Genomic DNA, 16,975 nt, shown 5'->3' with positions numbered 1-16,975 from the left:
GGGGCAATTTGAGATCTCTTTGTGTTTGGGAGCTCTGCAAGCTGGAAGGATGGTATATGCTCAGTGCAGTCAGTGAATGGAATGCATAGAGCTGGAAATAACTGATTGTTAACTCTTGCATGGATCTGTTCAGTAAATTAATATCTATAGTCAGTAAATTAATGTCTCTTTGGATGTGTTAGGAATGCTTTAGCAGACTTTCAGTCATATACCTATCTTTGCACTATGGATTTCCACAGAAATGCATACTTTTGCTGCCTGAACATTCTGGATAGTCTCTCTCTTACTTAATTGCTAGCATTTCTAGGCTGCCCATCAGGGTTTTATAGCTGTGCCACCTGACTTTGTATCTATAATATATATATGTAGCTACTATTTCTTAAAAGTAGTTATTTATACTATATAAAAATATTAATAGTAATTATCTATTATATATGTGTAATTTATAATAAGCTTAAAAGTCTGCTCAAGTGGCAGCTAAGTAAAAGGTAAGGCATACGTTGTACATCTTTAGCATCTTTGTTCTGCACCCTTCTGGAAATACAAACGGCTTTCCCAGCTGAGCCTCACTCCTGATGGAGCTGAAGCTGCTGTCTCTGGGCCGGCAGAGCCATCTGCTGTTGTCTCAGTACAGCAGTATGGCCCTCTCAGCCCCTGCTGCTTGCTGGCTGCTTGCAAGCACTTACTCAGAAGTGGCAGCAAACTTCATTGCTAAACAGAAAGATGATTTATCAAGTGGGTGCCTGATATATCAAAATAGAGGCTCATCCATCCCTCTTTCCAAAACCCAGGAGAGTTCCACACAGGCAAAGGTAGTTAGCAACAGGGAGTATTCACAGATCTACCCATCCATCATCTAGATTTGTGAAGGTTTTATTTGCTGTCATAACAAAATCAATGACAAATTAGTATTCACTATTTTGGCAGGTTGGTTCTGAATGCAGGCAAGATAGTATTAAGAATCCATATCCCTGATGTTTACACCCTTCCCTTTCATGGTTGCATTCTCACTGTGCTATTTTTGCTTGACTGTGGCTCTTTGTTTGCCCACAGTAATTCCTTTGTGTAGCCCCATGATTTGACAACACTGGTATTCTCCTGAATCCTGCCAGTCCCAAAAAGGTGCGCTCATGTGACTGAGGGGCAGCTATTAACCACAGGAACTGCTAGAACTCAGTGGAACACTGCTCCACTTTGTCCCTAATCCTTGCTCTGACTGGGACCAATGCTAAGGGGTTTAAAGGAAACATAAACACTGGGCTGGTTTTAGGGTGTCCATCCATATCTTCTGTCCCTCCCTTTCTAAAAGAGAAAACAAACAGAAGAACAGCTTGTGCCTTTCTTCTCAATGGAGACTTCTCAGTGTCTTGAGAGCAGGATATAGTAGGTTTTGTTGCTAGCAATTAAACGAGAGGAAATGGCCTCAAGTTGTACCAGGGGAGGTTTAGATTAGATATTAGGAAAAGTCTCTTTACTGGAAGAGCGGTGAGGCATTGGAATGGGCTGACCTGGTAGGCAGTGGAGTCACTATCTCTGGAGGCGTTCAAAACACCTGTAGGCATGGCATTGAAGACATGGTTTAGTGGAGCATGGCAGTGTTGGGCTGATGGTTTGATTTCATAATCTTCAAATCTTAATGGTGGTATGATTCTATGATTCCTTGCAGTTTACTTTGCAACCAACAATACACTGGATTCACTTTGCTAGGTTCATGCAAGCCTCATCAAGAACAGAGCTGAACCCATTTTTTACACCACAACTGTCATAACTCTGTATGACATAGTAGGAAAAGCTCAACTTACTGATCATCATTTACACCCTGAAGTATGAAAGCAGGTAGACTTTTGTGATAACAATAAAACAGCTGTGTGTGGTTTGTTGTCACAGTTGTGTGTTTGCAAACACAAACAAATCATGATTCAGTGAAAGCATCTAATCAAGTATGGAGAACCTGAGAGTGATTCCACAGCTTTTTGATTGCTAATTCTTGCAAATGCAAAGGAACAGTAGATAAATATGTAAATGCTTGTACTGAATCTGCAGCAGTCTGCCCTTGGTCTTAATTAGTATGTGCAATTTTGGTGTAATTTCCTTTTCAGTAGATTAATATAACCTTTGAGGAACGCATCTTGCTACTTCTGGAAGATACCTTTTGTTGTTGTTGTTGAAGCTAGGAGCTTCATGTGTTTGTTTAAAGTCATATTTTGGAAATAGGTACCTTTGTATGATCAAGTTAATGCTGGTAAGTGCAGATAGGTACATGGAGGAAATGAGTTTCATGTGTTAAATACAGTATGCAGATTTTCTTCTGTCAATATGTTACATTATATGTATACATATATACACACACATATATGTGTGTGTATGTATATATATATATATATAAAGCCACTTCTGCAGCTAAAAGGAAATAAATCAAGGGTTTGGGTTTTTTTCAGGATATATGAATAGCTGAGCTAGGCTGCTTTTCTTCTAGTGCTGACCCTCTTCAGTGAGGATATTAATGGGAATAGCTACTTCTATTCCATCCTCCTAGATAATCCTCCCTACAGTACTCCAGGGCAGAGCAAGTAAACAGCTAGAAGTAAACAAAGTTAAGCTTTGATACCCAGTGAAAAATTCTATCCTTCACTTATGGTTTAGGTCTGAGCTGTTTAGGTCTGAACTCTTAATTCTGGTAGTAAAGAAGTTGGTTATTCATTCACAATGTCTTTTGTCATTGTAATTTCCACTTGTATGGGAGGAATGCCAGCTTTTGAAACACTAGCCACTTGCTTTCAATATATTCAATATATATTCAATATATTATCCTTAGGTGGCAAGTCTGGAACTGGTTCACATATGCCCATGTTTGTATATGTAGAGCAGCCTGACGTAGTTAGGGACTAGATGACCTCTAGAGGTCCCTTCCTACCCGGTGCATTTTATGTTTCTACATACACATGCAACTATCTGCCTTACTGATATAACCACCCTGTATATATCTGCCTTCATGACAGAAATCTAGTTCTGAGTTGTTTTATAGATTTGTTTTCACTGCTAAGAAATTCACAGACTCACAGAACCACCAAGGTTGGAAGAGACCTCAAAGATCATCAAGTCCAACCCATCACCACAGACTTCATGACTAAACCACGGCACCAAGTGTCCCATGCATATTCTCTTTGCTGTCTCTGTGGATAAACAGATTTTTAGGGGAATGTGCATTTCTTCACTTTAAAAGCTACTCTCTGTCTTTTGTCCCACGAAGCTTAATGGTTATAATGGGTTATGGGTGGGAATTGGAAAAACTGAAGCCCCAGCCATTGCTTTAGAATTCTTCTGAATAGCTGCAGAGAATAGCTGAATAGCTGTAATCTTTTGAAAAGATTAAAAATTCATGAGGGAATAATAATATCTCAACTTTTACTTAATTAACAGAATTCCCCAAACTGGAAAGAATGCTATCTTGTCCTAATTAACATGCTCTTACATAAAAGAATCCTTGCTGTACAGCCTGAGGTGAGAAATCCACCAGATGTTTGGGGATATTTTATTTCCCTTTTTTTTTTTTCTGGAGAGGGAAATTCTGAGCTGATAGGGGGAAAAATAGTTCACATGATAAATCTTGAAGGTGAAAATGGTATTTAAAGATATTACTTCTCTCCACTTATCTCACCATGGTCAAATTTTATCACAGAGCATAGCAGGACTGCCACTGAATCCTGTCACTCAGATCTGCCATGTGATTAAGTAGGAATCAGCTTAAATGAAATGAGTGGGAGAGAAACAGGAGTGTAACCTGGCAGAGCAGAAGTCTCAGAGGTGATTGCATCTGCCTGCTGCTCATCCCATGGCTTTTCACACTTCTTGTTGTATTCCTGTTACATACAGTATATGAAGATTATTGCTTGAGAAAGACTTGCCTTGGGCAGGGAGTAGAAGTATAAATCAATTCAAATGTGATAGAGAAAAAGTGGAATTAATACATCTGTGCTTGGGGCATTTGTTACTGTCAGCAAAGCTCTGTGCACTTGTGTCAGGAGGGTAACCTGGTTCGTGCTTTTTTTATTGTCTGGTGAAATCTCTGAGCAGTGCAGCATGATAGAGTGCAGGTGTTGACTGACTTACTCTGACTGCACAATATTCAAAACAATCCCTTAAGCAAAATCTTTGATTTTAAAGCAGCACCAACAATAACAAAGCTGTTGCTTGTGATCTCTCTGCAATACCTGTGTGGAGAGCAGCGTACCTTAGGCGAAGGTTGGATGTGTCTCATCTTTGGGGATGGCTCCGGGTTGGATTTGCAGTTTCTAAGTCCAACTCTGTGGTTCTCAAACCCAAGGTGGTTACTGGATCAGCTGCAGCTGTCCTAGGCTGCCAAGAGTGTGGAGCATTTCCCACTGTTTGAGATCTTTGAATTGAATGCAGGTAATCAACTCCCACCATTGGTTGATTGCACAGGTCTGTAAGTGATGACTGGGTGTTGTTTTGAAAGAGATATTCTTGTTCAAACCAATTTGAGAGTAATACAATAATTTGGGAGTGGTGCAGCAGCTGCTACAATATTACTGCATAGAAATCAGGGTAGGTTATAATTTCTCTTTCAGTTCTGGCTCTGTTAATAGCAGGCCAGGCAGAGGTCACACAGTTACTCCCAAAAGAAGTTTTCTCTTTGATTTCCAGGGGCTGTTAGTAGGACATTTCAGGTTTCTGCCTGTAAGAAAAGATGTTTATGAACCTACCTTATTTGTAAACAAGTGTCACATCCTACAAGTGTAATAAGATGCATCTCCTTGGTTTAGAAGCCCAGAAAATAAATACATAAAATAAAAACATAACTTACAGAAAGGAAACAAGGGGACAGAAATAAAATAGGATGTGTGGCCCCAGCAAGAGTTATGTTTTTGAACACTTTTTGTGGAACTAAATAGAAAATCCTTTAAAATAGAGTGAGCTGCATGGAATGAGACATTCCCTCTGACTCTGGTGGGAAGTGGCTCTGGTAATAGGATGGAGCTGAATCTCTGATGGTGTCTTGGGGATGAACTGTAAATCTCTGTGCTTTGTTTCTCTGATCTGGCATGACTGTGGGAGTTAAGTTTTATATGAAAAGAAAATAGAATTAAAATGAAATGTAGTAGTCTAATCTGCTGACTTTTTGAAGTGGAAAACCTGGCAGTTGCAGAGGAAGAAGTTCTACTAAGAATTGTACTGAGAATTATGGTGCTGTTCAGAATTGTCTGTGTATGTATACTATAACTATGATTAATGAGTGGTGATGAGAAGGCTTCCTGGTAGTAACCATGATGTTCTAGGTGTGCAATGGCATGGTTTCATGGAAACCTGGAGCAAATCCTACCATGGATGTGCCTAACATAGCTGTAAAGAGATATAATATCAATAATGGGCATTTGCTTTTCCATTTTTTAAGCCTACTTCTTGTATTTTTAGTTCATATACTTTTCAAATTAGGTATAATAATACTATTTTGCTTTTTCTGTTCCAGAGAATTAGAGAACTAGAAGATAAAATAGAACTTCAGAAGAGACAATTGAAAGAAATTGAGGAAAAGGTAAATAAGTGCCTGGGCGGAGCTAATGGAAATGTTTTGGGCTTTTTTTTCATAGCAATTTATTTTTCTCTGCTGCATGGACACTAATAGTGCTTAACCTAATATTGCAAAAATGTCTTTTAAATCAAGGTAAAATTGGAGTTCTAGGCATTGCTGCATGAAATGAAGTTTTGTCACTTATCTGCCCAAAACTATTGGCTGTCCGAAAAGGAGTCACAGCGTCTGGGTAGATATTAGACTAGAAGGAGGATTTGCTGTGGTTTAGATCAGGAAACAACGTGAAGATTTATCTCTGGTTAACAGAATGGGTTAGCTCAGCCCTGCTCTTTGGATAACATTGATATGCAAAACTTGCAAGTGCTGAAAATGGATAAAAGATGTTTGAGAGATGTGTGTGATGCAAACCACAAACAAAAAAATGTACCTTGCTTTAAGATAGAAACAAGAGCCAAGTGAATAACCTCGATCCAAATTTTCTTCTCTTTGGAGAAGAACTGATGGAGGCTTAAGATAGCAAATGCATTTGGGGCACTGTGATCCCAAACAGGAGATGGCATGAGGTTCCTGAACTATGGGCTTGTTTCCCCAGGTCTGTGGAGTTTAAGCTGTCCCACAGAGCACGGGCTTTCTCTAAGCCCTAGCAAAGTGTTTTAGTTCTGCTACTCATACTCAACCAGGGCCTAGATCCCAAGATGAGTCACAGCTTCTCAGGTTCATTTTCTCCAGTGTGTATGAGTACCTAATCTTACATAAATCTGCTGCTGGGCTGAATGGGGTAGTGGAGTTTTCAGTCATTGCTATTTTTTCTTTGGGGATTAGAATAGGGTTGAGGTAAAAAAAAAACAAAAGGAAGAGCTACAAATGTGAGCTGAAAGAGGTCAACAGGGCTTGCAGAACTGAGAGAATCTTTGCAGAGCAGCTCTGCAGCGGATGTTGTAAGGTTTCCTCCTCACCCTTCACTAATCTGACTGTTCCTCTCTTAGGTTATGGTAGTCTTTTCTGTGCCACCTTACGGTCTACTGCATTTCTAGTAGCTACTCCAGTTCCCTCAGCAGCTTTCTTGGCCCCTTCTGCTCCCAGTGTAGATGTCTCCCCTCTCTAGTACCTCATCCTGCAGTTTTTGAACTGTGGTACCCAGTTGGGTTTGTGAAAGAGTCATTGAGAAGCTGGTGTTATTAATTTTCACTTTACATGACCCCCACTACTCTCTTCCTGGGGCTAGTCTGACTGCATCCATCAGGAAGGCAGTGAATGGTCCTTGTTTCCACTGCCAGAGAAACACAGGCAGTATCCACCCTTTAAAGGGCTCTGCCTGCCTTCACCCTCTTCTGCTGCAGACCACTTATCATCTGGAGCTGTTCCTGCCTAACAGCAAGTGATGTCTAGGATGTCACAATTACCTCCTCAAAACAGGGAAACCTGGAGGGATAAGTGGTACCTCTGTATGTTAATGACTGCAAATACTGGTGTGTATCCACCTGTTCTAAAACATTCAAGTGTCTGAATGGTGCTGTTCCCAAAATGTAAGCCTTCAATGCATCGCCACTGCGGTTCTACAGAGCAGGCATTGGATTAGACAGCCTGCCAATTTTGAAAATGGAAGTTGGCATTGTCTGTGCTGGTTCATCAGCTCAGTGGATGGGGAAAAGTACTGGAAAAGAAACAGCTTAATCACAAGCTTAGCAGAAAGCTGATAATGAGTTAAAATGATTAACATTCGCTTTACCTTAATGTTACATTAGCAGGAGACCTCAAAAAAGCTTCATAATTTTCTATTAACCTTTAGCTCCTGGAAGGATGGAGGGCTTGCTTCTGTCTGTATTACATTTGAACTTCTTTGAGAATAAATCCCAGCCTGAATTTGACTGCCTGAAGGAAGATTATGTTGTCAGAGAATCAGTGAATGATATACTTCTACTTCATTGTTCTGAAGGTTTAGTATGTCAGTGGGTGCAGACTGACACCTACATACTGCTGATATTGAGGACAGCAATTTCTTCTGGAGCTAAGTCTCATGCTTTTGAAGGAGCAGCAGTATTTATAGTTGAGCCTCATGGCTGGGTGTAGCCAAGGGCAACGCACCACCTACAGTCATCATGTCATGAGTATGGCTTTTTATTTTCCTTTAGGAATGGATTCCATGTTTAAGTTTTATGTGAAACTCTGTCAAATCAGAACATAAGGCTGAGAGTATTTTTCTTCAAACAGTTTCCTCGGCAAACTGTCCTATTTCTAAAGGCTGTAGAAAGGAATAACGTGAAATCTCAGTTTGATTCTTTGAGCTGGTACATGAGGAACGATCACTGTTTAAACACATCATGCATCTCTCACGACTGATTATCTGTCATTTAAGCTGTGTTTAGTTTTGCTTGGTAAGTCTTGGTTCAGTAAAGCTTTCAGACGTGTGCAATTCTGAGTACTTGCTTAACTGAGTTACAAAACCAAGCCTAATATTTCTGAAGTGACATAATCCACAAATGTTACCCTTTGTAAAGCTGCCATCAAATACCTAATTCTGTACCTTGATATTTACTCCTTTTTAGAGTAAGAATGGTGTCCTCTACCTGTCTTTCAGATCTACTCAGTTAATATTGATGTAAGACTAACTGCTGTAATGTCATTGGATGTCATATTACATATCTTACATCTCTTTTCCTTTTCTTTTCTTTCCTCATTTTCTTTTGATCTTATGTTATAGTTTTTGTTCCTTTTTTTGTTTTTTTCACTAGCATTCATTCTGTGGCCTTGATGACACAACTGAATCAAGATGTGTGGTTGGTATTCTTTATATTTCTTTGTACCCATTTTGTTTAACTCAAGATTTGCCATGTTTTGAGCATTGTCTTTGTAAGACCCTGAAACCATGAGGGAAGCTAGAGTGGTTTTGCTTGCATGAGAAGTCATCAGCTATAAAAGCCGACTTGGATGCCCTCAGTTACCTTCCTAGACCTATGCAGAAGGTTACTGAGTTTGCAATGAGAAATTGTTCTGCATTCCTAACTGCAGTGGGGGCTCTTCAGCTCTACAGAGCAGCAACATTTGGTCTAAATGTTCAGGCACTGCTGTAGGATCCTAATTTCTGTTGTGCTGGAGAGGTGATGCACGCTGGTTTTCAGTTTTTCTGTCTAAAAAGCCCTGTGAGCTTCACCACCCATGCAAAACAAGGCCTTCATTCCACTTCCTCGAGGTTCTTGAAGCCATGGAATAACTTTGGAAAGAATAACCTAATTTCCCTTTTAAGAGGCAATGTGGAGGTTGCATTAACTTGGGTTCTTGTACTTTTGAAGCTAATTTAAAACTTTCCAAAAGAGATGGTGATGTCTGTGCATTTAGGGCTGGATGCCAACACTTATGCCTAAATCAGTGTTATCTATCTAAAGCTCAGCAGATTTGTTTTCTTCTCTTTTTGTTTGTTTGTTTGTTTTGTGTACAGGCTATTAAAAGAACCTATGGAGTGAACAGCTGAGTCCACATGCAAAAGTACAGAAAAATATTTATTGAGCAGCTTTAAATTGGTGCAATTTTTGTTTTTTTCTCCCCTCATAAAACAGTTTGAAGAACACTTGGAGCTGCAAAATATTTGAATTTAAAATTAAAGACTTCTTTTTTTTTCTTTAAAGATATAGCTTCAAGCTGGAATGATTTGATAATCAAATAAGGACCAGCATATCATAAAAACTGGGAAAAAAACAATAACCAATCTAACCAGAACTTACACTCTCACACCAATCAAACACTGGGAAAAAAAAAAATACAAGTGCAATTACTGGCTGCTATGTGAACTGTTATCTACCAAATGGTTTTCTTACAGTGCTGAGATCTTTGTCTCCATCCTGCATGCTTTCAACAAATGTGATTTGCATTTCACCCAGGAAACACAAAACCTCCTTTTTAATACCTACATGAAAAAGTTAAGTGTGTGACAATGAGTAAAATAGCTGACAGGAAACAAACTGTTCCAAATTGGAAGCCAATGGGGATTTACAACCTTGTAACTAAATTTGTAAGGTGGAAATCCATAGGTGGAGAAGAGATGAGTTTTGGAGAAAGGCAAGATGGTAGATTGAACCAAGAAAACTTGGAAGTGGGTAAGAACTGTGTGGGAGAAATGATTATGGTTTTGTTTTATCTAATTTTTTTTTACTCTTGAAAATTAAGGCAGTAACTTGTAAAGAGAGCACTGGGAGAATGGAAGATCCCAAGGTGGCCTTAAGAGGCCAGGAAAAGAGAATGTGTCATGTGCGGTGGTGCTCTGTTATCTCTTCTTGGAGAGAGATGAGCTTGAAGAACTGGGTAGGTAGATGAATATGATGAGCAGAGAAATAGCTGGGAATAAATATTTGGAAACCATAGCAGCCTCCCACATGAAAGAATAGTTTTAAAAACAGGTGTAGCTATCAGGAAGCAAAAATGGCACAAGCTCAAGCAGCAGAGATGGTGAACAGTCGATGAAGTGGACCAGCTGAACTGCAAGAAAAATTGCGTGCAAAGCACGGACTGAAATTTGAAAGTTGAAAAGAGTTGTTTAAGATGGAGAAGAGTTGGGAAAGCCTAAGAAGGTTAGCCTTTTCTTTCAAAGAAGGAAAAGCAAATCATATCAGAGCTGGAAAGGCAAACAGATAATTTAAAGTATGTCAATTCCAGCTGAAAAAATACTAAGAGCACAAGACTGAAAGGTAAAGATATCTTTCTTCTCCTTCACATTTTCTTGGAAATCATTTTTGTGTTAAAAGGGCTACACAGAAAGCTACAACTAACAGGTCTGTTCCCACGGACACACTGAACTCCCACATGAGCACAGAGTGAAAAAAGATGGTTATGATAATACATCAGATAAAGTGGAAATTACGACTGAAACAAAAAAAATAACATAAGGTAAAGAGCAACTAAGGCAGCGCAAAGAAAGCTGAGGAACGGATTTGTCATAGCAACAGAGTATATGTTGAAGGTGCAGAAATCAACCTCCAAAAACATCCCAGTTTTCTCAGACAATTTTTAGGCTCTGAATTAAGACCTGAGATGTACTCCTCACAAAGAGTCGCCAGGCAAGATCATTTACCTGCTGAAGGAGCTGAGACACTCCACAAGATTAATTCAGTCAGATGCAATGAACTGTGACTCTTGTGAGAATCTGAATGACCCTGTTTCCTGGTACAAAGCACAATTTCAGTTAGAAACAAGGATCATGCCAGTTTGGAAACTCAAGCCACAAAAGGGTGTGTGGCTCTCAATGTCCTGTTCAAAAGGAAAAAGCACTTAAGGAATGTGTTTTCAAGTAGAGATTTTTCCATGTTTTAGTTTAAGCTTGTAGCAGTGTGATGACAGAATGTGGAAAAATGAGGTCTTCACTGCAAAAGGAAGATTTGGCATTACTCTGAAGAGCAGGACCACAATGGGAGATAAACAGAGCTTGAGATAAGTAAACCAGGCAAAGAAACACTCTTCCTTCTCATAAACATAGTTTTGCTCCATCACTGCTTTGGAACCGGAACTAAAAGCACAAGCGCAGGATGATCAGAGCATGCGGCTGTTACGGTAAGCACACTGCAGAGGCTGGAGATGGTCATGTTAAAAAGCAGAAAATGTATGAGCAGCTTCATTTTCTTAATGTTTTGATGTGTTTTGTTATGTTGTAATTCACACATGACCATCTTCTCAATGAAACTGGCTGATTTGGGTGGCATTTGAGATCGTGATAATTTCATTCATAGTTTCATAGTTTCAGTCAGGGTTGGAAGGGACCACAAGGATCACCTAGTTCCAACCCCCCTGCCATGGGCAGGGACACCCCACACTAGATCAGGCTGGCCAGAGCCTCATCCAGCCTGGGCTTAAACACCTCCAGGGATGGGGCCCCGACCACCTCCCTGGACAACCCATTCCAGGGTTTCACCACTCTCATGGTGAAGAACCTCCTCCTCACATCTAGCCTGAATCTCCCCACCTCCAGCTTCATTCCATTCCCCCTAGTCCTATCACTACCTGAGATCCTGAGAAGTCCTTCCCCAGCCTTCCTGTAGGCCCCCTTCAGATACTGGAAGGCCACAAGTGCTGAGCCAGCAGGATTTGTAATTTTATAGTTATTTTCTTCTTCTTTGCTCTGTTGATACAGCATTTGTTTACCAAAAAGGAAAAAAAAAAAAGAGAGAGAGAGAAAGTAGTTGCATTAGATCCTGGAGAATAGGTCCAAACTTGGTGGTTGACTTCCTATTACAGATCCAATTCCAAATTAATCTAAATATAGCAAAAGCATTTCACAGCCTCCACTTGTAGGACTACACTTACTGAAGAGAATATGGATGAAGGTGAACTGCAGCCTGAAGAACTTTTAGAGCTGTTACTAAAAGAGGCAAAGGACAAGAACCAAACTTGCCTCCCACAGCTCACATTTAACCATTCCTTTTAGCCACGGTTTCACAACCTCTTAGAGGTGAAGTAGACTCTTAAGTGAAGCATCAAATGCAGAACTCCAAAGTAGCTGTTAAACAAACTGAATGTGCCTCTGAAATAGTCAGAGATTGCCTTTTGAATAGCAAATAGCCTTTTCTAATCTTTTGTCTTGATGCAATGAGAACAACATACATTTTTTTTTCCAAAATAAGTGTGATTATTATTTTTCGTGTGATAAACTTACTTAGTTTTACGAAATCCCCTGTTTAGGAGAAAATTGTCCTCTTTTCAAACCTTCCATGCCTAATTCCTTCCTGAATAACTCTAATTGAATCTTTTATGGGCATCTCGTGTTGTGAACCGCAGCTCTTTTCAGACATGCTGAATTACCTTGGGGCTAATGAAATGAGACTCTCTCATAAATAATAAATGTGCTTAGAATTGAGGACTGTTCATGTGACTATCAGAGGCTTGGACTCTTTTATTGCATGCTTAGACTGCAGTACATCAAGAACCTAAAAATTCAGTGGAGGGGGGTTAGTCATGGATCCCTCGTCTGGGAGAGGACAAGAATTTCGTTGCTGTATTAAAATTCCCCGTAATGAAGGATTTGATACCCTGAATTTCCATGTTAAAATTGATACTTCCTGGATTTTCCAGGAACTAGCAGATGCAAGCAGACATGCTGAACATGTAAACAGGGCTGGAGAAGAGACTTTGAACCTCAGGATAAAAGAGCTGGAAAAGTTGGAACAAAAACTGAAAGGTGCTCTGGAGAACTACATGGAGTCAGATACTGTCCTAAGAAAGAGGTAAATAAAAGGCCTTTTCTTTTGTTCATTCAAAATTCATGTGATGTGGCAAATGCACTCTTCTCTCTGTCCCAGGTACTGGCTATCAAATGATACATACAAAACTAGCAATGAGAATGATCTTTTTGTGGGTTTAGGGTGCCTGATTAGATGCATGTATGTGTTCCTTGTGGCTGCCAGAAGAGAAATGCAGGTTCCATTTTAGGTTTTTATCTTTTAAATCAGACTTGTAGCATGATCTAAAGACTTGTGGTGACAACCAGACAGCTTTCTCGGGATGTTTCGTTCTTGTGTATTCATAAGGTGGAAATTCTGCTTTAAGATCTATTCCTTTTCTTTTAAGTCAGGGGTTTGTTTAGAATTTTGCATTGCAAAAAAATAACCTCCCTCATTTCAGAAAGCAGGTGTGTTTTGTCAAAATCCACTTTGTAGGCAGTCACAGATCACAGGATGTTAGGGGTTGGAAGGATGTCCAGAGATCATCAAGTCCAACTCCTCCCCTGCCAGAGCAGGACCATAGAATCTATTGCAGGTCGCACAGGAATGCATCCAGATGGGTCTTGAAAGTCTCGTGAGGAGGAGACCCCACAACCTCTCTGGGTTGTTCCAGTGCTCTGTGAGCTTCACACTGAAGAAGTTCCTCCTCCATTATAACAAATAGTTACTCACAGGTTGCCTGTAATCTTAATTTTTATGGGAAATATCATCATAAAATGTGAACTTGCTAACTGTGAACCTAGAAAACTCCTGTGGTAAATGGGGAGGCCAAAGTGTAGTGGTTGTCTTTCCAGTAGGTTGTTATTTGATAGAATAGAATAAATCAGGTTGGAAGAGACCTTTGAGATCATCGAGTCCAACCTATCATCCAACACCATCTAATCAACTAAACCATGGCACCGAGCACCCCATCCAGTCTCTTCCTAAATACCTCCAGTGATGGTGACTCCACCACCTCCCTGGGCAGCACATTCCAATGGCCAATCACTCTTTCTATGCAGAACTTCTTCCTAACATCCAGCCTAAACCTCCCCTGGCACAGCTTGAGACTGTGTCCTCTTGTTCTGGTGCTGGTTGCCTGGGAGAAGAGACCAACCCCCACCTGGCTACAAACTCCCTTTCAGGTAGTTGTAGACAGCAATAAGGTCTCTCCTGAGCCTCCTCTTCTCCAGACTAAGCAACCCCTGCTCCCTCAGCCTCTCCTCATAGGGCTTGTGCTCCAAACCCCTCACCAGCTTTGTTGCATACCAAACTTCAGTGCACATTAATTTTGTAAATGTGTTTGCTTATGGTTTTCATATTAATCCAGCAGAAAGAATGAACAGAGCCTTTAACAGTTTTGAGTCTCCAGTGTATTATACAAACTGCAGTAGGCTTGTTAAGAATTGAGTGTTATTATTAGTGATTAGCAATTGTTTCTCTTTGTATTATTGGGAGAAAAATGGAAAAATAAAGGTAAATCAATGCATGGCTGATGAGTGCTTATCCATCTGGAACTGTACTGTGTGGTATTTACTTAGCAAATATCTTCATTCTCGCTATCACAGGATGAAAGAGCTGGAGCTGTCATACAAAGCACTTCTGGTGATGACTGATCAACTCTACGTGAAGCTGCACCAGATTGAAAAGGCAAATGCACGTGTTAAAGGGAAACTGCGAGACATTCAGGAGGACCTGATCGACTTGGTGAGGAGGATATTGTTTCAAATGGCCTAGTTTAGCTTCTCTTTGTGGCAAGCATAGACCTAGTTTAGCTTCTCTTTGTGGCAAGCATAGAATCACAGAGTGGTTTGGGTTGGAAGGGATATTTAAAGCTATCTAGTTCCAGCACTCCAGCCATGGGCAATAACACTTTCCACTAGACCAGGCTGCTGAAAGTGCCATCTAATCTGGCCCTGAACAACTGCAAGGGTAGGGCAAGCAAGATTATGCCTTTTGATTCTGTTTATCACAAGATACACTTCCATATTCTGAGCATTTTATCTCCAAGTTGAATACTCTGAGAGGACACTAGTACCATGTGGCAAGACATGTAACAATGAACAATAGTTTTTGCTTTTTTCAATTGCAAGTGAAGTGTATGTGTACTTATTCCCATCAACAGATAAGCAGCCAAAGAATCCCACACCTATCTGACCACGTAACATTTCAGCCTAGCATTCCTCCTGTTCTTGCTGGTGAACCCCTTGGACTGGGTAGTACCAAAGATCAAAAAGACTGACCTAAAGAAGTCCTTGAAGAACTGCAGTAACATCTCTGTGCCTTCAGACTTGCTTTAAAGTTGCTATGATGGCCCTATGATACTCAAAATGAGGGCAGCATGGAGATGATGAAAGCCTCCTCTGTCTTTCATTGACACCTTTCACCTCTGTATGTCTTCTGTATTCAACCATGCCTTGATGCACATGAAAATATCGAAGTCTCTCAAACTGATTCAGAAGTCATCTGTTCCTGTTCATGAAAGGAGCTGGCAGATGACAGGTGTGCTGGAGGGCAAAGAGGGAATTCCTGGCCTTTGGGAGGTGCGTGCTCTGTTTTCTGCAACAGAACTACAGGTCCTCTGCCTGTGACATCTTAAGTGTCACACTACTGTCCATGTTAAGGATCAGCTAGTGTAGTTCACAGCAGGTTATATGAGTTCCAGTTCAAAGGTTGCTTTTAATTTGATATGAACTGCAAAGCATGCAAAAGAAAGTGTTTAAGAACCTCCTGTATTTTATGTAAACGGCAGACATGGGTGAGCTTGTGCTTGGTTGGTTTGTTTGTTTCCTATTGGGATGTTTTAGTGGTGGCTGAAATGACAAAACAGTAGGTCACTTTTGCTTTAAATGCAGGATTTTACTGGCTTTAAAAATTTCTTAGGTTATTCCTGAGTTTTCAGAAAACAAGGGCAGAGTGTGTGCAAAATTGAGGAAAAAAATGGTAAGGGAAGAAGAGATTTAGTATTAGGATGTTAACCAGTTAACTTTCTCAAATGATAGATTGATAACCAAGAAAAGTCAGAGAAGAAGCAAAAGGAAAAATTACGTTGGCTTCAGGAGCAGCTGAAGACAAAAGAAGATGAAATAAAAAGCCAGTCAGAGTATTTTGAGCACTACAAACAAAGGCAGAGACAGCAGACAGCAGTGCTGAGAGAAAGGGAGTGTTACCTTCGGGGTGAGGTCTCTAGGCTGGAACAGCAAGTCCTAGACCTTAGTGCCCATACTGCTCTTTTAACATCTGAGTTAGAAGAGGGAATGGTGCAGTATCTCCAACAGAAGCTGGAATCAGCATTCGGTGGGACTCGGGGCTATGAGCATTCTGACATGGAAGTAATGGAACTGAAAACTTGCATTCAAATTGTGGAGCATGACATGAAAAGCCACCTTGAAGCATTTCGGCAAAATTTGAAGTTCTTACGCAAAAAAGATGATGACAACAGAAGAGAGCAGGCAGACCTGCTGACTGAACTCCAGTGCTCTCAGGACACTGAAGACTTTCTCAGAAGACAATTGGAAGAATCTTCCCACCGTGTGTATACTCTGAAATTATCTGAAATCAAACTGCATGAGAAAATTGACAAGCTTTTGGATGAAAATAGGGCTTTAAAAGATCACAGTAAGGTGAAGCTGAAAAAGAGGAAAGAAAAGGACTCAGGACATCAAAGACTGGAGAATGAAAATAGCAGCGTTGACCTGGTAAGTAGAAATAAGGTAAAATACACTTAGTTTTTCTCTTTACATCTGCTTAGTTTACACTTGTTATTAGATGTGTAATCAACATTTAAGTGTGAGGCTTCTTCCTTCCTGCATGCTTTTCCTTTACTTCTGTTGACGCTTTAGTACTTCAGTGCCTAATTCGCACCCACTGAAATAAATATCCAGAGCTTCATTGTGTCAGTACTTTTATTAGGGGCACATTGAGGACTTGCTTCCTTAAGTTTTTGAGTGATACACTCAAGGAAAAGGTCTCAGCTGGCACTAGAAGTAGAGCCCAGGAGAACTTCTGAGACCTCTCTCCCATGGACACCATGCTGTGCAGTAGTGTATTTATGGTTGGGTGAGTTTTCACATGTTTTTCACGTCCAAATGATGAAGAAAATAAAGCACAGTTGACAATACATTTTGTCTGAGAGATTTTTCTGGATAATGGTAAACAAGGGATGATGGACACAGTATTCATGACTGGGAGTGAGTTGAGATGCTCAATGGGTTGCAGCTCCACAGCATTGTGATATGCCCTG

General features: G+C 40.3%; 2 protein-coding genes across 5 annotated transcripts in view; both read left to right on the top strand.

Annotated features, from left to right (window-relative positions):
- The window catches only part of JAKMIP1 (janus kinase and microtubule interacting protein 1), a 122,803-nt gene extending 110,095 nt beyond the window's left edge, over positions 1-12,708 (top strand). For 2 of the 4 annotated variants that reach the window (XM_068149512.1, XM_068149514.1), the window contains 4 exons: positions 5,489-5,554; positions 8,284-8,328; positions 8,988-11,089; positions 12,605-12,708. In XM_068149512.1, coding sequence (XP_068005613.1) covers positions 5,489-5,554; positions 8,284-8,328; positions 8,988-9,020 — 144 coding nt within the window. In that variant the 3' untranslated portion in view covers positions 9,021-11,089; positions 12,605-12,708. Of the gene's footprint in view, positions 1-5,488; positions 5,555-8,252; positions 8,329-8,987; positions 11,090-12,604 lie in introns of all 4 variants that reach the window. The other 2 variants (XM_068149513.1, XM_068149515.1) reach the window with 1 other exon arrangement.
- A 2,418-nt stretch (positions 12,709-15,126) lies between these two features.
- The window catches only part of CUNH4orf50 (chromosome unknown C4orf50 homolog), a 67,301-nt gene continuing 65,452 nt past the window's right edge, over positions 15,127-16,975 (top strand). The window contains exons 1-2 of the mRNA XM_068149501.1: positions 15,127-15,275; positions 15,735-16,430. Of these exons, the coding sequence (XP_068005602.1) occupies positions 15,153-15,275; positions 15,735-16,430 (819 nt within the window). The 5' untranslated portion in view covers positions 15,127-15,152. The remainder of the gene's footprint in view (positions 15,276-15,734; positions 16,431-16,975) is intronic.

The sequence above is a fragment of the Melanerpes formicivorus genome, unplaced genomic scaffold, assembly GCF_026170545.1.
Source record: "Melanerpes formicivorus ecotype bairdi unplaced genomic scaffold, bMelFor1.0.p_v2 SCAF_18, whole genome shotgun sequence".
Lineage (NCBI taxonomy): Eukaryota > Metazoa > Chordata > Aves > Piciformes > Picidae > Melanerpes > Melanerpes formicivorus.
Note: the sequence above shows the minus strand (reverse complement) of the source record. Positions and strands in the feature narration are given on the sequence as shown.